General features: G+C 41.8%; 2 protein-coding genes across 2 annotated transcripts in view; one reads left to right on the forward strand and one right to left on the reverse strand.

The window, feature by feature from the left end:
* The window catches only part of nudcd1 (NudC domain containing 1), a gene marked incomplete at its 3' end in the record, with an annotated part of 100,482 nt that extends 88,030 nt beyond the window's left edge, over nucleotides 1-12,452 (reverse strand). The window contains exons 1-4 of the mRNA XM_079259195.1: nucleotides 12,247-12,452; nucleotides 11,112-11,266; nucleotides 3,793-3,978; nucleotides 1,102-1,285 (exon numbers count right to left, since the gene is read on the reverse strand). Coding sequence (XP_079115321.1) covers nucleotides 1,102-1,285; nucleotides 3,793-3,978; nucleotides 11,112-11,266; nucleotides 12,247-12,361 — 640 coding nt within the window. The 5' untranslated portion in view covers nucleotides 12,362-12,452. The remainder of the gene's footprint in view (nucleotides 1-1,101; nucleotides 1,286-3,792; nucleotides 3,979-11,111; nucleotides 11,267-12,246) is intronic.
* A 263-nt stretch (nucleotides 12,453-12,715) lies between these two features.
* LOC306770342 (transcription and mRNA export factor ENY2-like) lies at nucleotides 12,716-23,766 on the forward strand. The gene is made up of 4 exons (XM_079259201.1): nucleotides 12,716-12,848; nucleotides 12,930-13,000; nucleotides 21,075-21,149; nucleotides 23,635-23,766. The coding sequence occupies exons 1-4, from the start codon at nucleotides 12,781-12,783 to the stop codon at nucleotides 23,709-23,711; spliced, it is 291 nt and encodes a 96-aa protein (XP_079115327.1). The 5' UTR covers nucleotides 12,716-12,780; the 3' UTR covers nucleotides 23,712-23,766.
* Nucleotides 23,767-24,099: the final 333 nt, after the last annotated feature.

The following is a 24,099-nucleotide window of genomic DNA, read 5'->3' on the forward strand; positions in this document are numbered from 1 at the left end:
GAAATATTGAGGAAAATACAGAGAAAATACTGGGAAATACTGAGGAAATACTGAGGAAATTATGAGGAAATACTGGGAAATACTGAGGAAAATACAGAGGAAATACTGATGAAATACTGATGAAATTCAGAGGAAAATGCTGGAGTTAAAAAGTTCAAAGATCAAATAACCTTGTAAGAACAAATAAAAGTTTAATTTATTCATTTTTATCTTTATATGTGTTATTTACAAGGAAATAATAATTCTGAATGGAGGTTTACCCGAAGCCATCTGGGATAGGCTCCAGCTTCCCCGCGACCCTGAATTGGATTAAGTGGTTCAGAAAATGAATGAATGAATGAATGGTTTACTTGGAAACACCTCCTTACTTAACTCTGCGGGTTGGGAAGGGTTCTGATTGGACAGAAAGCGGACGTGACGTACTTACGTCTTATCAAACAAAAGTTTGCTTCCTGCTTCTCGTCTTTTCAGTTCTAACATGGAAAACTACATAATAAGAACTAGTATCGATTATAACTAGTTTTGATTATAATTTTTGCGGAGCAACTCGACAAGACCGTAATACTTCACTTTGTTTAGCAGCTGGAAGGAAGATAGACGACCGAAGACGGGTGGTCTATCTTCACGCGAGTCATCGGGACGGGACAAGGTAACGAGCATGCTCAGAACAACTGGAATTAACTTAGAGTTAAATGAATGTTTACAAGACGGAGGAATTAAACAATTTGGATTTAAAATATAAATAATATAATTCTGAACAGACATTTATCAGGAATTAGGTGTTTACATGGTCGTTTTTCAGCAGATTAAAGCAGATTTAACTTTTATTCGGCTTCTTCACCAACCAAATCGCTGGTAAGACTTCCTCTGTCGGATAGATAATAAAGGAACTATGACTCCATTTTTCATGGTATCGGATGGCGTTTCGACAAAAACAACTGCTCATCCTGATCCCCGTACTTTTGCCAGGATTGCCGAGTATTTCCGGCATGGGTCCATCTCTACTTTGCTTCAGATCAAATCTCTCCTGGTGCGTTTCAGTTCCAACTAAAGAAATTCAGACGATGACCGATGACCCTACCATCTCGGCACATCACCCACCATGTCCCGCCGTGTTGGCGACTGTGATCCACTCCAGCGACACCGAGTATCCACTTCCTTTGGTTTCCTCTGGGTCTTTCTGGATGCGAAGCAGCAGAACCTCCATGGCGTGGACGCCGGCCTGGACGTGAGAGACGCTGTGTAGGACGGTGAAAGGGTCACCCATGTCCTTGCTGAACAGCGGCTGCAGACACAACATCGTTTTTACTTGTAATAAACGTCTGAATATTTGCCAAAAAGACATTTAATGATCATTAACACGCTGCACAAAGCCTGCATGACCAGCTTAGGTCCTCATGGGACACTGTCCTGCAGGTTGTAGATGTTTCCCTGCTGCAACAAACCTGACTACTGACAGAGTCATGTCAACACTGTTAAAAAGGCCAGGTTGTTGCTGTTTGTGCGGTTTGGCACCACCTGGTGGCGAGTTTTTTAATGTGGTTTAGTTTCAGTCAGGCACGTTTTTGGCCACCTAAGGCAAGGACCACTCTACCTTTCTCACAAAATTAAGTCAGAAGGTGTTTAAGTTTTCCCATAAGTTGTCAGTCCATGATTTGTGCATGCAATAGCAAGTAAGTGCAGAACTTGGGAAGTTATTGGTGATTGTATGTTTCTATGTACATAGATATTCTTGTTCATTTAAGTTGTTAACTGTATGCTGCTACTTCAGCGAATTAGCACTGCACGAAAGAGATATCACATGTAAAAATTAAGCTGTTTACTTTCTTGTATTTTCAGAAACAACAATTGCATGGCAACTGATTAAACGTTTAAAGGACTAATGGCCTGGATTTTTCTTGAGAGTATTACATTATGTTCTAACCAGACATACTGCAGCGGTTATCACCTTCAATAGTCTTCCATACCAGCAAGTTAAAATAAACACATTTCTAGAACATTCCATGCACATGAAATTTCACCATTTGTTTCTTATTTATCCTTCAGAAAACCTGAAATGTACTCGGCTAGAAACACTAGCTGTGTTTCCATCACACCTAGAATTACATAAAAACTAAATATCGCAAAAAAAAAACACCAATGGAAACATCGACATTTAGAAAAAAGTCCTAAATATTGCTAAAAAGTGTTTACGCGCTTGTAAAGAGGTTTTTTAAGATGTTTTGATATAGAAATATATCGCAAAAGTGTAATGGACACACTTTTTTCACATTTACGAGTCCCTGGACGTGATGTGCAGGGTCATGTGACCAGTCCGTTTCGGGTGAAGATGGCGCGGTGCGGAACCAACAACGGCAAATTTCAGCGTTTTAGGAAAGAAAATCAGGAAGAAAAGCTTCGAAAAGCCGTAGAAAATTCTTCGCAGCAAGCAGAAAACCCCAAAATAACGTAGCTACCAAGCATAAGCCGCAACTTTTGTAAAATTTCGCAAGATTTTACGAGACTTCAGACTAACAGACTAATGCGCTAAAACACCATTCAATAAAAAAAACGGCCAATCACAATTGTTGTTTATCAAAACTTACAAATATCGCTTTTATTTTGTGAAAAAATGTCATGGAAACGCAGCTTACAGGTGTGTTTCCATCACAACTAGAATTGCATAAAAACTAAATATCTCAATAAAAACCACAAATGGAAACAACTGCATTTAGAAAAAAGTCTTCAATACTGCTAAAAAGTGTTAACGCTCTCATAAGGAGGTTTTCAGAGGTTTTGGTATGGAAATATATATCGCATAAGTGTAATAGAAACACTTTTTCACATTTACATGTCCCCGGACGTGACGTGCTGGGTCATGTGACCAGTTCGTTTCTGGTATAGATGGCACAGTGCAAACATCATAACAGGAAGGCCAAACTTGGTGTATTTCTTCAGATTTGACATCTGAAAATGGAGGAAAACTGCATAAAATAAACAGATATACCCCTATAAACCCCCGTCTGAGCAAACTAAACATCACAGTGTGTCTGCAGGACAAATAACGTGAAATTTTAGGATTTTTTTTTCTTTTTTTTTAAACGTAAAGGTGTTGAAATGACACACTTTGCTTCTCTGTGAGCCACTGATGTTTAAAACATGTTGCATCCCGACGGCTGACATGCTCAACAGGATGTTTCTCTCAACTGTTTAAATACAAGGATTGGAACTTGAGAAACAATAAACACGTCATGTAACTGATGCACCGATCCGCAGGACGAACAACTCCTGCTTTACACTCCCAACTGCAGGGCGAAAACACACTTGTTTTAAGACACTAACACGCCGAGTAGCGTTTGGATACTCAAGGCGAAGCAGAAGAAGATGCAGAGGAGCAGGAGAAGTCGGCTCTTCTGAGGTGGCTGGGATGGACTCTGCGCTGCCTTTGTGTCTTCTGAGTATAAAATAATATTCTAAAATATTTTACAAGAGATTAATGTATGTACGGACTGCAGTAGGAGCAAAATATAAGTCATTATTTTGAATGTAGGATTGTTTTTAGTGTTAAATTGCTTTTTATTAATGTCTTCATGTGGTGGTTTGTCTGTCATCTGCAAAAAAAACATTTTTAGAAGAAATAACACAAAGTATTTTTAACAGGAGATTTGAGGGTTTTTTCCCCCAATCTGAGTGTGTGTGCGCGTGTGTGTATTTGTTCTGAGAGTATGAGGCATGCTTTTGATTGAGAAAAGCTGTAAATGAGGAGGAAAGCCAACAAAGCTTTTCTTGGTGCGTTGCAGCAGCTTTACTTACTTCCCACTTCATGTGAGAGCTGTCGCCTCTCTTTCCGGTGCGGAGCAGGACCAGCCGGCCGCCGCCGTCGGACACAGCTGCCCAGGTCGCCGAGGTGAGGCTGAGGGAGGCGCAGAGGCGATCATCACATCGGCCGGTGTCCGCAATCAGACGGTAAACCTCTCTGGGTTTTCCCAGAGCCGTGTCCTGGAATCACATCCCCCAAGACAATATTTAGGATCATAAAACTTCACAAACATCACATTTTTAAATAGAACGGAATCTAAAACAACAATTAAAAAGGAAGCAAGTTACTAAATATTAATATTTAAGGGCATGTCCTTTTTATTGACAGGTACCAATCTCCTGTTTCAAGTCAGAAGAACGTAGAACAACCGCAGGTTTTAGCCGGTTAATAATGTGACTTAGCTTTAGTCCAATTACCTCCGTTAGCTGGTTAGCTCCTGTTATCTCTGGGTTAGCTCGGTTAGCTTTTAGCTACAGAAAGCTCGGAGTTCGCTCGATGTCAATCATCCACCATGACGCTCACAGCCCCCCTCTCAGCTCCACCTCTTTGTCCATATTTGTATTTTCCGGTGGAGATGACACGTATGTCCCTGCCAAGATGGTGATGGTAGACTATATATGGTACCCTATGTTAAAACCATAGACTGTATATAAAAGATGGGCGGAACCTCTGTGACATCACCCGTAGGTTTCTGAACAGCTGAATTGAAGCTCGGTGGGCGGTTCCTACCATCACCATCTTGGCAGGTGGATCATGGTGAATGATTGACATCGAGCGAACTCTGAGCTTTCTGTAGCTAAGAGCTAACCGAGCTAACCCGGAGATAACGGGAGCTAACCAGCTAACGGAGGTAAGCGGGCTAAAGCTAAGTCACGTTGTTAACCGGCTAAAAACCGCGGTTGTTCTACGTTCTTCTTACTTGAAGCGGGAGATCGGGTACCTGTCAATGAAAAGGACACGCCCCTAAATATGCCAAAATTTAAGATTAAATTACTTTTAAATGGGCGAGTTAGAAAAAAAATTCACTCCCCCCACAGCTGTCATGAAGGTTAACCTGACCTGTTAAACCTAAAATGGATTTTTGTACCAGGCTGTAAACATGTTTATTTCTGCTGTAAACATGTTTATTTCTGCTGTAAACATGTTTATTCCTGCTGTAAACATGTTTATTCCTGCTGTAAACATGTTTATTCCCGCTGTAAACATGTTTATTCCTGCTGTAAACATGTTTATTTCTGCTGTAAACATGTTTATTCCTGCTTTAAACATGTTTATTTCTGCAGTAAACATGTTTATTCCCGCTGTAAACATGTTTATTCCCGCTGTAAACATGTTTATTTCTGCAGGAAACATGTTTATTCCCGCTGTAAACATGTTTATTCCTGCTGTGAAGTTGGTCTTTTTAATATGGGAGTCTATGGGGATTTGCTCTGTTTTGCAGCCCCTAGTGGATGAAGGGGGAACTGCAGTTTTATGCACTTCCGCATAGGCTTAACTTTTAACCGCTGAAGGCTCCGTACATCTTTCACATATGGTCTATAGTTAAAACCCAAAAGTCTGACACTTGTCTTCTGCCCCCTGGTGGACACCGTTAGTATTACAATAATCGCACAGTAATAATTAGATAAGAAACAAAAATTGCCAACTTTCTGGCATTGTTCCCATTTTCCAGCAGAAGACGACTCTCCGTGGACATCTCCGTGCACATCCAGGCTTTCCCATCTTCTCAGGTAGTTACGAGCGTGTGTGAATGACGTATGTGTAAACGATTAAAATCGCCTGTCGAGCAGAATCAATCGCTGGAGTCATCAATTAAATATCACATGCAAACACCATTTCCTTGATGTTGTTGTTCCACAGCCACATTCAGATACTTAAAACAGCAGAAAAAGCCATTTCACCGCCATCATGTGACTTTGTGTGCAATCCAGCCCACAGATCAAGGTGTTTTAAGCAGCCGTGCAGCGTGACACTCCATCACATCGCTGGCATGATGGAGCTCCTTTTCTTCAGCTCACGAGCCCGTTGATGCCCCAAGGAGGGCGTGAACCGCCCATGTAATGATGGAACACAAAAGCCCCACGAGGACGATAATTAGCATGTGATCACTGTAATTAGGACTTAAGCAACACATTTAAATTCATTTCATTTAATGGCGGCGCTGAAAGCCAGAAACGCGATCATCATCATTTCAGAAGAAAGAAACCTCCAGTAGGCACCATTATCTGTAATTATGCTGAAAAAGGTCCCAGACATGAAAGAAGCCTCGGCTGAAAGGTCGTCAGGAGGGTTTTCATCTTGGGATCTGTAAGAAACCCGGACCAGAACCCAGTAGAACCAATCCTGTGATTAAAGGCATAAATCATGTGAAACTTTGTGTGCAGAAACTTCAGTCTGCTGCAGATTCCGCCTCAGAGGGAAGGAAAAGTCCAGAAGATCAAAGCAGCACAACTTGTGTCGTCTATGAGTTGGGATTTTTCAGACGAGCAGCTGCTGTGTTTGAGCGCCACCTGCTGGGGAACACGGTTCATTACAACCCCCTCATCCTGCAGCGTTTACGTCCTGTTGACCAGAGCAGGAGAGATCTACGTCAGTGTTTATCAGATCGGGGTCCTTGCAGGGGGAACATGAGAACGCACAAATGACTGGATTTTAATCTCCTTGTTGTTAAATGTTTTAAATCCAGCAGGATTTTTAGGCTGTAAATAAAATATAAAGACGTCAAATAAACTAAATGTGTGAATAAAATGAGATTACAAATATTCATTTTAAATAGAAATATGTGTGAAATAAAGTGTAAAATCACTTGATTTATATTAAGTTCCTAAAATGCTGAAAATATTTCAAACTGCTGAATGTTATAAACTTTGTGTCGTTTCACTAAAAGTTTCCTGATGAAGTTCTTCAAAGTGATGGAAAAACCACAACGCTCGTCAACAAAGACAAGGAGAAGAGCGAGACGGTCAGGCGTGTCATCGGTCACCATGGCAACACGGCGAACATGAGAATAATTCAGATAAAAATAAGAAAATTTAATTTAATTAAATTAGGGATGCTTCTCCATCCCTACAGGGCTCTGGGTCGCTCAGATCGGCTGACCAGCTTCTCCTGACTGCACCAGGACTAACGGAAGCTCAGAGAGGACCAGACCTTTACAGCAGCAGCACCGAAACTGGAACGAGCTTCCTTCATGTACCAGACAGGCCTCCTCTGTTTCTGCTTTTAGATCTCTGCTAAAGATCATCTGTTTACGCTGCTTTTTCTACACGACGACAAGGTGACACTTCTGATCTGATTTTATTTTCATTGCTTTCGGTCGACTGCAATTATTTTACTTGTAGTTGTAGTATTTTACATTTTAATTGTCCTCTTCTGCCAATCACAATTCTGTGGCACTTGTGTCAACGTTGTTGTTTTTAAAGTGCATTATAAATACAGTTGCATTGCAAATGAAATGAAATGAAATGAAATGAAATTAAGACAAAAAGGGATTAAATAAAATCATCCTAAATCAAAAATGTAAAAAAAACCATAAAAATTTTAATTTACGTTAAAATAAGATAAAATAAAATCTAAATTAAAATTTAGATAATAAATTATTAAAAATAATTTATTATCTTAAATAAAAAATAAAATTTTACATTTAAATTATGTAAAATATAATTGGATCAATTCTTAATAAAATAAAAAATAAAGAAATAAACTGTCTGTAGTGAATTACATCATATCCTACTAAATAAAAGTTTTGATTTATATTTAAATAAAACAATATCAAAATAAAATGTAAAATTATCATAAAAATAAAAATGACAAAAAACCAAAATAAAATCAAAAACATGTCATCTCATGGATCCTCCTTTTCAGAATATTTATCCTCAGCCTGATAAATCCATCTGACAGATTAGATGAGCAGGTGCCAGGTCTTATTCCATCTCTCATAGGAACATTCAAGTGGATGTGACTGAATATTACTAGTTAAGCTAAAGAGAATATCCAGATCAGCTCCTGCTGGACGTTTCTATCATTAATTCATCGAGTTGTGTGAAGTCCTGCTTTCAGCTCGCTGCAGCATCGCTGCTGGAATTTAACGTCACCTTTTTTTCTTTTGTCCTTTGCAACACGTCAGCAGCAAGACGTCTTTACACAACAAACCGCTGTTAAAGCAAGAGACAGAAAGGTTTCCAGCAAGTGAGATAAATTATTAGGATGCTCAAACATCAGAATATGGAAGCAATGGGGGATGTACGTTATGTTCAGGCCAGACAAGAGCCGTCCTCCTCTCAGACTGGAGACAGATTACAGCAGTAACCCCACTGTAAACACGCTGTAAACCTGCTGTAAACCTGCTGTAAACCAGCTTTCAACCTGCTGTAAACCTGCTGTAAACTAGCAATAAACCTGCTGTCAACCTGCTATATACCAGCTGTAAAACAGGTGTGAACCTGCTATATACCTGCTGTAACCAGCTATAAATCAGCCCTAAACCAGCTGTAAACCAGCTGTAAACATGCTATAAACCTGCTGTCAACCTGCTGTAAACCAGCTGTAAACATGCTGTAAACCTGCTGTAAACCAGCTGTAAACCTGCTGTAAACCAGCTGTAAACATGCTGTAAACCAGCTGTAAACCAGCTGTAAACCTGCTGTAAACCTGCTGTAAACATGCTGTAAGCCAGCTGTAAACCTGCTGTAAACCTGCTGTAAACATGCTATAAACCTGCTGTAAACCTGCTGTAAACCAGCTGTAAACCAGCTGTAAACCTGTTGTAAACCAGCTGTAAACATGCTATAAACCTGCTGTAAACATGCTGTAAACATGCTGTAAACCAGCTGTAAACATGCTATAAACCAGCTGTCAACCAGCTGTAAACATGCTGTAAACCAGCTGTAAACATGCTATAAACCTGCTGTAAACCAGCTGTAAACCAGCTGTAAACCGGCTGTAAACCGGCTGTAAACCAGCTGTAAACCAGCTGTAAACCTGCTGTAAACCTGCTGTAAACATGCTATAAACCGGCTGTAAACCTGCTGTAAACATGCTGTAAGCCAGCTGTAAACCTGCTGTAAACCTGCTGTAAACATGCTATAAACCTGCTGTAAACCTGCTGTAAACCAGCTGTAAACCAGCTGTAAACCTGTTGTAAACCAGCTGTAAACATGCTATAAACCTGCTGTAAACATGCTGTAAACATGCTGTAAACCAGCTGTAAACATGCTATAAACCAGCTGTCAACCAGCTGTAAACATGCTGTAAACCAGCTGTAAACATGCTATAAACCTGCTGTAAACCAGCTGTAAACCAGCTGTAAACCGGCTGTAAACCGGCTGTAAACCAGCTGTAAACCAGCTGTAAACCTGCTGTAAACCTGCTGTAAACATGCTATAAACCGGCTGTAAACCTGCTGTAAACCTGCTGTAAACCTGCTGTAAACATGCTATAAACCTGCTGTAAACCAGCTGTAAACCTGCTGTAAACCTGCTGTCAACCTGCTGTCAACCTGCTGTCAACCTGCTGTCAACCAGCTGTAAACCAGCTGTAAACCAGCTGTAAACCAGCTGTAAACATGCTATAAACCTGCTGTCAACCTGCTGTCAACCTGCTGTAAACCTGCTGTCAACCTGCTGTAAACCTGCTGTAAACATGCTGTAAACATGCTATAAACCTGCTGTAAACCTGCTGTCAACCTGCTGTCAACCTGCTGTAAACATGCTGTAACCAGCTATAAATCAGCCCTAAACCAGCTGTAAACCAGCTGTAAACATGCTATAAACCTGCTGTCAACCTGCTGTAAACCTGCTGTAAACATGCTTTAAACCTGCTGTAAACCTGCTGTAAACCAGCTGTAAACCTGCTGTAAACATGCTGTAAACCAGCTGTAAACCAGCTGTAAACCTGCTGTAAACATGCTGTAAGCCAGCTGTAAACCTGCTGTAAACCAGCTGTAAACATGCTATAAACCTGCTGTAAACCAGCTGTAAACCAGCTGTAAACATGCTATAAACCTGCTGTAAACCAGCTGTAAACATGCTGTAAACCAGCTGTAAACATGCTATAAACCTGCTGTCAACCAGCTGTAAACATGCTGTAAACCAGCTGTAAACATGCTGTAAACCTGCTGTAAACCAGCTGTAAACCAGCTGTAAACCGGGTGTAAACCGGCTGTAAACCAGCTGTAAACCAGCTGTAAACCAGCTGTAAACCTGCTGTAAACCAGCTGTAAACATGCTGTAAACCAGCTGTAAACTAGCTGTAAACCTGCTGTAAACATGCTGTAAGCCAGCTGTAAACCTGCTGTAAACCAGCTGTAAACATGCTATAAACCTGCTGTAAACCAGCTGTAAACCAGCTGTAAACCTGTTGTAAACCAGCTGTAAACCTGTTGTAAACCAGCTGTAAACATGCTATAAACCTGCTGTAAACCAGCTGTAAACATGCTGTAAACCAGCTGTAAACATGCTATAAACCTGCTGTCAACCAGCTGTAAACATGCTGTAAACCAGCTGTAAACATGCTATAAACCTGCTGTAAACCAGCTGTAAACCGGCTGTAAACCGGGTGTAAACCGGCTGTAAACCAGCTGTAAACCAGCTGTAAACCTGCTGTAAACATGCTATAAACCGGCTGTAAACCAGCTGTAAACCTGCTGTAAACCTGCTGTAAACCTGCTGTAAACCTGCTGTAAACCTGCTGTCAACCTGCTGTCAACCAGCTGTAAACCAGCTGTAAACCAGCTGTAAACATGCTATAAACCTGCTGTAAACCTGCTGTCAACCTGCTGTAAACCTGCTGTCAACCTGCTGTAAACATGCTGTAAACATGCTATAAACCTGCTGTAAACCTGCTGTAAACCAGCTGTCAACCTGCTGTCAACCTGCTGTAAACCTGCTGTAAACCAGCTGTAAACCTGCTGTCAACCTGCTGTCAACCTGCTGTCAACCTGCTGTAAACCAGCTGTAAACCAGCTGTAAACCTGCTGTAAACCTGCTGTAAACCTGCTGTAAACCTGCTGTAAACATGCTATAAACCTGCTGTAAACCAGCTGTAAGCCAGCTGTAAACCTGCTGTCAACCTGCTGTAAACATGCTGTAAACCTGCAGTAAACATGCTGTAAACATGCTGTAAACATGCTGTAAACCTGCTGTAAACCAGCTGTCAACCTGCTGTAAACATGCTGTAAACCTGCTGTAAACCAGCTGTAAACCAGCTGTAAACATGCTATAAACATGCTATAAACCTGCTGTAAACCAGCTGTAAACCTGCATCAGAGCAGCAGAGAAACGTGAGAAGCGCTCTAGAGGATCGGAAAACTCACCAGAGTGACGGTGAGACTGAGAACTCTACCACTGCAGTCCACAAACAAAACGCTGTCTTCATACCAGGGGTCCAGGTGCAGGTAGTTGTACATGCCGAAAGCACGCATGTGTTCCAGGGTGTACTGGGTGTCCTTCAGCTTCACCTCCTCCACAGCTGCAGCAAAGAAGGACATTAAGCTCATTTCACCGGCTTTTTACAGCACATTTCTCAGAAAAACAAGGATTTTTATCTTAAAACAACTGAGTACGTCATCAGATCAGCCTGGATTTATCCCTGAATGTTAGAACTGAGATTTAAATAGAACAACTAAAAGAAAGTTGGTGTAAAAGAGAAAACACGTCTAATCGGAAAGCCTGATTGGTCCCGTTTACGATGAGGGAAAACTTCTGTGGAACAGTGAAATGCGGAGGCAGCAGCAGCCTCTCCATGATCCTGCTTCTGCAGGGGAGAGCGCTGCCTTCCTGCAGGATGGGTTTAGCTCCACAATGTGGCTCTGAGAAGCCCGTCTGCCGGTTCAGCTCCAGTCAGATACCAGCCAAACATCTGGGACTGAAGAATGAAACAAACAGGTTGCAGAGGATTCAGACGCATCTGAGCCAACATTCAGCTGCAAATTCCACCGATGCTCCATCCTTCCAAGCTCTGGCAAGCTGTAAGGAGACCGATCCGGCTGTCTGTTTCATTCAACACAAGTTTATTAAAGAAGAAAATAGTTTTTTACTTTGGATGTTTTTCTTACAATTTATTATCTGCTCCTGCTTTGATTGTTTTGTAAAGTCTTGCAATAAGCCAAACGTTTAGTCTTCTGTTTTGTTGACTTTTTGGCTCATTAGCAGGTGTGTTGTTTCAATGCTGTTTGTCAACAATCTGCATGTAAATTCGGCTTCCTTGGATTGGTAGAAATGACTCACAGTGAGCATCTGTCATGTTCAGGTTTCTCTGTGGGAAGTTCAGAAAGGCTATTTCTACACTGCAGACAAATCAGCCAAGTTAAGCATCTACATTACACACTAATCTTAATTTACTAATCTTGACTAACAGGATCTTAACTATGATGTTAGTCCTGCTTTCTCCCCAGTAGTCAGAAGACAGTGGTTTAATCAGGACTAGCACACTTGCTAAGAGTGTCTCACCGGCATCCAGCTCAACGTTGTACGTCGGTATGGCGTCCAGAGACAACCTGTAACTCTCAAAGTTGGGGTCCAAAAGGTCCCTGTTGACCTTCAGGGAGTAGTTAGATGCTGCCATGTTCTGGCTTGTCACAGAACACGACGACTTGTGCAGCACGATGGCGATATTACTGAAGAAAATAGCAGGACCCACGTTTCCTCCCAGGAATTACACGGAGCCATTTCAGAGCGGACCGCCCGGGGCATCATGGGAAATGGAGTTTATTTATTTATTTATTTATTTTAAATCTCACTCCTCCAATCACGACTTCGTATTTATAGCGGTCTAGTTATTTAACAAATAAAGGTACTTTAGACTGATAGTATTTCAGAGAGTACAGCTGGTTTCCTGTAAGGGTGTAAATACGATGCGGAAAGTTGGAGCTTGTCGTGTTTTAGACGGCACCATTAAACGAGCGGACTCAGTGTTCCTCAGCTATACAGGTAAGGTGAAGCCGGTGTAAATGAAAGGTGAAGTGAGCGTGTCTGTGTGTGATCATGAGTAAAGACTACCAGCTGAGAGCCGCCATGAACCAGCAGCTGATAGAAATGGGGGAACGGGAGCGGTAAGCGGCTCTCCTCTGCAGGATGAATCCACATCTGCCCCCCTTCAATCCTCACATCTCTCCTCTGAACTGTGAGCGCAGGTTGAAAGAGCTGCTGCGCGTGAAACTGGTGGAGTGTGGGTGGAAGGACCAGCTGAAAGCCCAGTGTAAAGGTGCGTACTTGTTGCACGGATGCAGATAGATGCGGATGCAGATAGATGTGGATGCAGATAGATGTGGATGCAGATAGATGCGGATGCAGATAGATGCGGATGCAGATAGATGTGGATGCAGATAGATGCGGATGCAGATAGATGCGGATGCAGATAGATGCGGATGCAGATAGATGTGGATGCAGATAGATGCAGATAGATGCGGATGCAGATAGATGCGGATGCAGATAGATGCGGATGCAGATAGATGTGGATGCAGATAGATGCAGATAGATGTGGATGCAGATAGATGCGGATGCAGATAGATGCGGATGCAGATAGATGTGGATGCAGATAGATGTGGATGAAGATAGATACGGATGCAGATAGATGCGGATGCAGATAGATGCAGATAGATATGGATGCAGATAGATGTGGATGCAGATAGATGTGGATGCAGATGTGGATGCAGATAGATGTGGATGCAGATAGATGTGGATGCAGATAGATGTGGATGCAGATAGATGCAGATAGATGTGGATGCAGATAGATGTGGATGCAGATAGATGCAGATAGATGTGGATGCAGATAGATGTGGATGCAGATAGATGCGGATGCAGATAGATGTGGATGCAGATAGATGCGGATGCAGATAGATGTGGATGCAGATGCAGATAGATGTGGATGCAGATAGATACGGATGCAGATAGATGCGGATGCAGATAGATGCAGATAGATGTGGATGCAGATAGATGTGGATGCAGATAGATGTGGATGCAGATGCAGATAGATGCAGATAGATGTGGATGCAGATAGATGTGGATGCAGATGCAGATAGATGCAGATAGATGTGGATGCAGATAGATGTGGATGCAGATGCAGATAGATGCAGATAGATGTGGATGCAGATAGATGTGGATGCAGATAGATGTGGATGCAGATAGATGTGGATGCAGATAGATGGGAATGCAGATAGATGCGGATGCAGATAGATGTGGATGCAGATAGATACGGATGCAGATAGATGTGGATGCAGATAGATGCAGATAGATATGGATGCAGATAGATGTGGATGCAGATAGATGCGGATGCAGATAGATGCGGATGCAGATAGATGTGGATGCAGATAGATACGGATGCAGATAGATGCAGATAGATATGGATGCAGATAGATGTGGATGCAGATAGATGCGGATGCAGATAGATGTGGATGCAGATAGATACGGATGCAGATAGATGCAGATAGATATGGATGCAGATAGATGTGGATGCAGATAGATGTGGATGCAGATAGATGTGGATGCAGATAGATGTGGATGCAGATAGATACGGATGCAGATAGATGCAGATAGATATGGATGCAGATAGATGTGGATGCAGATAGATGCAGATAGATATGGATGCAGATAGATGTGGATGCAGATAGATACGGATGCAGATAGATGCAGATAGATATGGATGCAGATAGATGTGGATGCAGATAGATACGGATGCAGATAGATGCAGATAGATGTGGATGCAGATAGATGTGGATGCAGATAGATGTGGATGCAGATAGATGCGGATGCAGATAGATGTGGATGCAGATAGATACGGATGCAGATAGATGCAGATAGATATGGATGCAGATAGATGTGGATGCAGATAGATGCGGATGCAGATAGATGCGGATGCAGATAGATGTGGATGCAGATAGATGCGGATGCAGATAGATGTGGATGCAGATAGATGTGGATGCAGATAGATGTGGATGCAGATAGATGTGGAAGCAGATAGATGTGGATGCAGATAGATGTGGATGCAGATAGATGCGGATGCAGATAGATGCGGATGCAGATAGATACGGATGCAGATAGATGCGGATGCAGATAGATGTGGATGCAGATAGATGCGGATGCAGATAGATGTGGATGCAGATAGATGTGGATGCAGATAGATGCGGATGCAGATAGATGTGGATGCAGATAGATACGGATGCAGATAGATGCGGATGCAGATAGATGTGGATGCAGATAGATGCAGATAGATGCGGATGCAGATAGATGCGGATGCAGATAGATGTGGATGCAGATAGATGCGGATGCAGATAGATGTGGATGCAGATAGATGCGGATGCAGATAGATGTGGATGCAGATAGATACGGATGCAGATAGATGTGGATGCAGATAGATGTGGATGCAGATAGATGCGGATGCAGATAGATGTGGATGCAGATAGATGTGGATGCAGATAGATGCGGATGCAGATAGATGCGGATGCAGATAGATGTGGATGCAGATAGATGTGGATGCAGATAGATATGGATGCAGATAGATGCGGATGCAGATAGATGCGGATGCAGATAGATGCGGATGCAGATAGATGTGGATGCAGATAGATGCGGATGCAGATAGATGCGGATGCAGATAGATGTGGATGCAGATAGATGTGGATGCAGATAGATTCGGATGCAGATAGATATGGATGCAGATAGATGCGGATGCAGATAGATGCAGATGCAGATAGATGCGGATGCAGATAGATGTGGATGCAGATAGATGCGGATGCAGATAGATGCAGATAGATGTGGATGCAGATAGATGTGGATGCAGATAGATGTGGATGCAGATAGATGTGGAAGCAGATAGATGTGGATGCAGATAGATGTGGATGCAGATAGATGTGGATGCAGATAGATGTGGAAGCAGATAGATGTGGATGCAGATAGATGTGGATGCAGATAGATGTGGATGCAGATAGATGCGGATGCAGATAGATGCAGATAGATGTGGATGCAGATAGATGTGGATGCAGATAGATACGGATGCAGATAGATGTGGATGCAGATAGATGCGGATGCAGATAGATGTGGATGCAGATGGATGTGGATGCAGATAGATGTGGATGCAGATAGATGTGGAAGCAGATAGATGTGGATGCAGATAGATGTGGATGCAGATAGATGTGGATGCAGATAGATGCGGATGCAGATAGATGCAGATAGATGTGGATGCAGATAGATGTGGATGCAGATAGATACGGATGCAGATAGATGTGGATGCAGATAGATGCGGATGCAGATAGATGTGGATGCAGATAGATACGGATGCAGATAGATGTGGATGCAGATAGATGTGGATGCAGATAGATGTGGATGCAGATAGATGCGGATGCAGATAGATGTGGATGCAGATAGATGCGGATGCAGATAGATGTGGATGCAGATAGATGCGGATGCAGATAGATGCAGATAGATGCGGATGCAGATAGATGTGGATGCAGATAGATGCGGATGCAGATAGATGTGGATGCAGATAGATGCGGATGCAGATAGATGTGGATGCAGATAGATGTGGATGCAGATAGATGTGGATGCAGATAGATGCAGATAGATGTGGATGCAGATAGATGTGGATGCAGATAGATGTGAATGCAGATAGATGTGGATGCAGATAGATGTGAATGCAGATAGATGTGGATGCAGATAGATGTGGATGCAGATAGATGCAGATAGATGCGGATGCAGATAGATGTGGATGCAGATAGATGCGGATGCAGATAGATGCAGATAGATGTGGATGCAGATAGATGCAGATGCGGATAGATGCGGATGCAGATAGATGCAGATAGATGCGGATGCAGATAGATGCGGATGCAGATAGATGCGGATGCAGATAGATGTGGATACAGATAGATGTGGATGCAGATAGATGCAGATAGATGCGGATGCAGATAGATGCGGATGCAGATAGATGCGGATGCAGATAGATGCGGATGCAGATAGATGTGGATGCAGATAGATGCGGATGCAGATAGATGTGGATGCAGATAGATGCAGATAGATGTGGATGCAGATAGATGCAGATAGATGTGGATGCAGATAGATGCAGATAGATGCGGATGCAGATAGATGCAGATAGATGCGGATGCAGATAGATGTGGATGCAGATAGATGCGGATGCAGATAGATGCGGATGCAGATAGATGTGGATGCAGATAGATGCGGATGCAGATAGATGCGGATGCAGATAGATGCGGATGCAGTTAGATGCAGATAGATGTGGATGCAGATAGATGCGGATGCAGATAGATGCAGATAGATGTGGATGCAGATAGATTGGGATGCAGATAGATGCGGATGCAGATAGATGTGGATGCAGATAGATGCAGATAGATGTGGATGCAGATAGATTGGGATGCAGATAGATGTGGATGCAGATAGATGCGGATGCAGATAGATGCAGATAGATGCGGATGCAGATAGATGCAGATAGATGCGGATGCAGATAGATGCGGATGCAGATAGATGCGGATGCAGATAGATGTGGATGCAGATGCAGATAGATGCGGATGCAGATAGATGCGGATGCAGATGCAGATAGATGCGGATGCAGATAGATGTGGATGCAGATAGATGCGGATGCAGATAGATGTGGATGCAGATAGATGCAGATAGATGTGGATGCAGATAGATGCAGATAGATGTGGATGCAGATAGATGCGGATGCAGATAGATGTGGATGCAGATAGATGCGGATGCAGATAGATGTGGATGCAGATAGATGCAGATAGATGCGGATGCAGATAGATGCGGATGCAGATAGATGTGGATACAGATAGATGCGGATAGATGTGGATGCAGATAGATGTGGATGCAGATAGATGCGGCTGCAGATAGATGCAGATGCAGATAGATGCGGATGCAGATAGATGTGGATGCAGATAGATGCGGATGCAGATAGATGTGGATGCAGATAGATGCGGATGCAGATAGATGTGGCTACAGATAGATGCGGATAGATGTGGATGCAGATAGATGTGGATGCAGATAGATGTGGATGCAGATAGATGTGGATGCAGATAGATGCAGATAGATGTGGATGCAGATAGATGCGGATGCAGATAGATGTGGATGCAGATAGATGTGAATGCAGATAGATGTGGATGCAGATAGATGTGGATGCAGATAGATGCAGATAGATGTGGATGCAGATAGATGTGGATGCAGAAAGATGTGGATGCAGATAGATGTGGATGCAGATAGATGTGGATGCAGATAGATGTGGATGCAGATAGATGTGGATGCAGATAGATGTGGATGCAGATAGATACGGATGCAGATAGATGTGGATGCAGATAGATACGGATGCAGATAGATACGGATGCAGATAGATACGGATGCAGAAAGATGTGGATGCAGATAGATGCAGATAGATGCGGATGCAGATAGATATGGATGCAGATAGATGTGGATGCAGATAGATGTGGATGCAGATAGATGCAGATAGATGCGGATGCAGATAGATGTGGATGCAGATAGATGTGGATGCAGATAGATGTGGATGCAGATAGATATGGATGCAGATAGATGTGGATGCAGATAGATGCGGATGCAGATAGATGCAGATAGATGCGGATGCAGATAGATGTGGATGCAGATAGATGTGGATGCAGATAGATGTGGATGCAGATAGATGTGAATGCAGATAGATGCGGATGCAGATAGATGTGGATGCAGATAGATGCAGATAGATGTGAATGCAGATAGATGTGGATGCAGATAGATGCAGATAGATATGGATGCAGATAGATGTGGATGCAGATAGATGTGAATGCAGATAGATGCGGATGCAGATAGATGCGGATGCAGATAGATGTGAATGCAGATAGATGCGGATGCAGATAGATGTGAATGCAGATAGATTCGGATGCAGATAGATGCAGATAGATGTGGATGCAGATAGATGCGGATGCAGATAGATGCGGATGCAGATAGATGCAGATAGATGCGGATGCAGATAGATGTGAATGCAGATAGATGTGGATGCAGATAGATGTGGATGCAGATAGATGTGGATGCAGATAGATGCAGATAGATGTGGATGCAGATAGATGTGGATGCAGATAGATTCGGATGCAGATAGATGCAGATAGATGCGGATGCAGATAGATATGGATGCAGATAGATGTGGATGCAGATAGATATGGATGCAGATAGATGCGGATGCAGATAGATGCGGATGCAGATAGATGCAGATGCAGATAGATGCAGATAGATGTGGATGCAGATAGATGCAGATAGATGTGGATGCAGATAGATGCAGATAGATGCGGATGCAGATAGATATGGATGCAGATAGATGTGGATGCAGATAGATGTGGATGCAGATAGATGTGGATGCAGATAGATGTGGATGCAGATAGATGCGGATGCAGATAGATGCGGATGCAGATAGATGTGGATGCAGATAGATGCGGATGCAGATAGATGTGGATGCAGATAGATGCAGATAGATGCGGATGCAGATAGATGCAGATAGATGCAGATAGATGCAGATAGATGCGGATGCAGATAGATGCAGATAGATGCAGATAGATGCAGATAGATGCAGATAGATATGGATGCAGATAGATGCAGATAGATGCAGATAGATGCAGATAGATGCGGATGCAGATAGATGCAGATAGATGCAGATAGATGCAGATAGATGCAGATAGATATGGATGCAGATAGATGCAGATAGATGCAGATAGATATGGATGCAGATAGATGCAGATAGATATGGATGCAGATAGATGCAGATAGATGCGGATGCAGATAGATGTGGATGCAGATAGATGCGGATGCAGATAGATGCAGATAGATATGGATGCAGATAGATGTGGATGCAGATAGATGTGGATGCAGATAGATGTGGATGCAGATAGATGCGGATGCAGATAGATGCGGATGCAGATAGATGCGGATGCAGATAGATGTGGATGCAGATAGATGTGGATGCAGATAGATGCGGATGCAGATAGATGTGGATGCAGATAGATGCGGATGCAGATAGATGTGGATGCAGATAGATGTGGATGCAGATAGATGTGGATGCAGATAGATGTGGATGCAGATAGATGCGGATGCAGATAGATGTGGATGCAGATAGATGTGGATGCAGATAGATGCAGATAGATGCGGATGCAGATAGATGCGGATGCAGATAGATGCAGATAGATGTGGATGCAGATAGATGTGGATGCAGATAGATGTGGATGCAGATAGATGCAGATAGATGCGGATGCAGATAGATGTGGATGCAGATAGATGCGGATGCAGATAGATGTGGATGCAGATAGATGCGGATGCAGATAGATGTGGATGCAGATAGATGTGGATGCAGATAGATGCAGATAGATGCGGATGCAGATAGATGCGGATGCAGATAGATGCAGATAGATGTGGATGCAGATAGATGTGGATGCAGATAGATGTGGATGCAGATAGATGCAGATAGATGCGGATGCAGATAGATGCGGATGCAGATAGATGCAGATAGATGTGGATGCAGATAGATGTGGATGCAGATAGATACGGATAGATGCGGATGCAGATAGATGTGGATGCAGATAGATGCAGATAGATGCAGATAGATGTGGATGCAGATAGATGCGGATGCAGATAGATGTGGATGCAGATAGATGTGGATGCAGATAGATGTGGATGCAGATAGATGCGGATGCAGATAGATGCGGATGCAGATAGATGCGGATGCAGATAGATGCGGATGCAGATAGATGTGGATGCAGATAGATGCAGATAGATGCGGATGCAGATAGATGCGGATGCAGATAGATGCGGATGCAGATAGATGTGGATGCAGATAGATGTGGATGCAGATAGATGCGGATGCAGATAGATGCGGATGCAGATAGATGCGGATGCAGATAGATGCAGATAGATGTGGATGCAGATAGATGTGGATGCAGATAGATGTGGATGCAGATAGATGTGGATGCAGATAGATGTGGATGCAGATAGATGCAGATAGATGTGGATGCAGATAGATGTGGATGCAGATAGATGTGGATGCAGATAGATGTGGATGCAGATAGATGTGGATGCAGATAGATGTGGATGCAGATAGATGTGGATGCAGATAGATGCAGATAGATGCGGATGCAGATAGATGCGGATGCAGATAGATGTGGATGCAGATAGATGTGAATGCAGATAGATGCGGATGCAGATAGATGCGGATGCAGATAGATGTGGATGCAGATAGATGTGGATGCAGATAGATGCGCTTCCGTCCAGCGGCACCATTAAATCTACGATCATCTGTTTTCCAGATGTGATCAGAGAAAAGGGCCTGGAGCATGTCACAGTGGAGGACCTGGTCACAGAAGTCACGCCTAAAGGCAGAGGTAGTGCACGGCCGCAACAGCAGGGGGCGGAGGGATACAAGCCAACTGCTTCTAGTTCCTCTTCAGGATGTTTGTTTATTTAAAATCACAAAGAAAACAAGCTCAGTTCTATTTCAGTCAGATTTCACATTTCCAGATTAACTTCACATTAACAGGCACGCAAAGCTTCTTCACCTTCAACAATAAATAAATAAATAAATAAAACAAGCTTTTCATTCTTTATTAAGTTTGACATATTATTTATTTATTCATTCAGTTATTTCATAAATTTCCTTGTTTTTCTTTTTTATTCTGGTTTATTTTGTCTGTTTATTTATCTGCAACTCCTCAGCAATAAATAATATGTTAATTAAATGTATAAACTTTATTTATAAAGAACTTTTCATACAAAACGCAGCACAAAGTGCTTCACATAGAAGAAACAAGTCTTTCAAATCAGAGCTGCGCCTGATCACAATCTCTCTGTGCGCGCGCACACACACACAAACACACACACACACACACACCACAACTAACCTCCAGCTTCCGTCTCGAACTGGATATTATTTTGAAAACAAACATCAGGCTGCAGGGAAGCGACGTCTCCGTACAGCAGCATCACTTCATTTTTTAAATCTTTTTTTTCTTTTTCTTTTTATTTTAGGAGGATTATTTGATTTAATTTATTCGATTTATTTTCTATTTTATTGTTGTCTTATTGTATTTAGCTCATTTAAATCTCATTTAATTTTACTTGATTTTTATTTATATTTTTTATTTATTTTATTTTTATTTATTATTTTATTTATAAACCAAAAGTGAAATTTTGCTTTTGTTTAGAAATAAAAGTAAACTGAATATAATTAAAGTTAAATATTTTTAGCAGCTTGCAGAGATTCAGGGAAAGAACTGATGGTTATAAACTTACTGAATATGAAACTAAACCATAACTGTGATAAGACGACGTTCAGACAGGCGGCGTAAAGTCCCACCGCTTGCAGAGAAACGGAGTTATGTTTGTAAAAGTTTGGTTTTAGAAAAGAAAATGACTTGACGCCCTGAGAGTTGCAGCTAAACTGTTCCATCCTGCATGCAGCTGTTTCCAGATGCTGCGGTGGAACTGGAAGTCAGCATCTGGGGCCTCGGGGCTCCTGGCATCAGCCTCTCCGGGGCTTCGTGCTTTTCGATCACATTAAATGTTTTTATGAAGGTGCTTAAATAAACCTTCCCTGGTGTAAGTTGTTTTAAGTCGTTTTAAGTCGTTTTAAGTCGTTTTAATTCGTTTTAAGTCGTTTTAAGTCGTTTTAAGTCGTTTTAAGTCGTTTTAATTCGTTTTAAGTCGTTTTAAGTCGTTCCATGCAGCTCGTTTTCACACGTCGTCATGTTACCGCCGCGTGTGATGAGTCTGTAACTGCAGCAACACACAGGACAACATAAAAGCACCTGCAGCGAGCCGGACCCGGAGCCAGGAAGAGATCCGTTGCAACAATGAGCCTTCATTATGCTGTCAGACTGTACACAACAAAAGAGCCCATCTTCTACTGGTCTGACTGGTCTGTTCAGCGAGCTTCCTTCAACAATGATGCTATTTAAGGCTCGACTCGTCTTCATCGCCTCCGGAGAATCGCAGTTATTTCAGGAAGCTGCACTGATTGTCCCACGGTTTGCTTTTCAGAGATCAGGTTGCTTGTTTCTGACGCAGGATCTGGCAACGTTACAGCTGCAGGTTTTCCCAGAAAACTTATAGATACTTTATTATGTTATTGGAATTTATCAGGTTCAAAATCACAATATTTCACTAAATCAATTCAGCTTCTGTTTGGTCAGATTAAAGTAATTTAATGAACTTCTTGATGCCCGTTCTTCAATTCTTTTTATTTATTTTATCTCCTTTTTTATTCACACATTTATGTATTTTTTATTTTCCACTTTTTATTTTCTCTCCTTTTAGTCTGTATGTAGTTTTTTTTATATATTTGTAAAATTAAAAAGTAAAAACATGTTATGTTTATTTAGATATGTATTTAAGTCAAATAAAATATAAATGTTATTGAAATATTTAATGATCACTTCATGTATTATCAATTAATACTTAATTTAACAAAGATTTAGTATGTTATAGTTCATAACTATTGTTAGTATTAATAACAATAGTGTTTTTAATAATAATATAAATTACTAAGGTAATTTATTTTAATTAGATTTATTTTTTACTTTATATTTAATTAAAAATATTAAAATATTGAACTCATTAAAATAAATATTAACAAAAAAATAAAACAAATAAAATAATTACCGAGATAAATAGTTTATTATTTTCATTATACTTTTTCTTTAATTTATTGTGAAAAATAATCAAATTTATTAATTTGCTAAATTTGAAAAGCAAAAATTTCATAATTTTTAATAAAGATATTAATGGTTAAAAGTTTTTTATTTATTTTATTTGAACATGAAATGAGTTTTATCTGCATCATCTCACCAGCATGTCTCCATCCTGTTGCAGCGCTCGTGCCCGACAGCGTGAAGAAGGAGCTCCTGCAGAGGATCCGCGCGTTCCTCGCGCAGCACGCGCCCCTCTGAAGCGAGCCGGCTCGTGCACGCGCCCTACAGACCCTTTCCAGACTGATCCATGTTGATGCTGCATTTTCTACAATAAATAAATAAAAATAAAGTTTATTTTTGACTTTGTGACGTTGCAGCTGGTTTCTGTGATGAGTTCAAAGACCTCCGTGTTTTTCAGACACCTGAGTGACTCAGCAGCAGGAATGACAGGAACGTGTCTGCTTCTCACGCAGGAAAAGTTTCACACTTTTCTGAATATTCGCGTGAAATTCAGCTTTTATGGCGGGAAATAAAGTGATTTAATCCCTGAAAAGTTCAGTCACGTCTCGCGCTGCAGACCTTCTGCAATGTTTCCCTTCCAGGAATCCTGTCAGCAGTTTTCCACGCGTGGCATCAGCGAGGAAGC

This window comes from Telmatherina bonti, assembly GCF_933228915.1.
Source record: "Telmatherina bonti genome assembly, chromosome: 19".
Lineage (NCBI taxonomy): Eukaryota > Metazoa > Chordata > Actinopteri > Atheriniformes > Telmatherinidae > Telmatherina > Telmatherina bonti.

Excerpts from the sequence above, each read along its gene's own strand:
- LOC306770342 (XM_079259201.1), top strand. The coding sequence starts at position 12,781 with ATGAGTAAAGACTACCAGCTGAGAGCCGCCATGAACCAGCAGCTGATA. Across the intron at positions 13,001-21,074 it reads GCTGAAAGCCCAGTGTAAAG|ATGTGATCAGAGAAAAGGGC; the intron begins GTGCGTACTTGT and ends TCTGTTTTCCAG. Across the intron at positions 21,150-23,634 it reads AGTCACGCCTAAAGGCAGAG|CGCTCGTGCCCGACAGCGTG; the intron begins GTAGTGCACGGC and ends ATCCTGTTGCAG.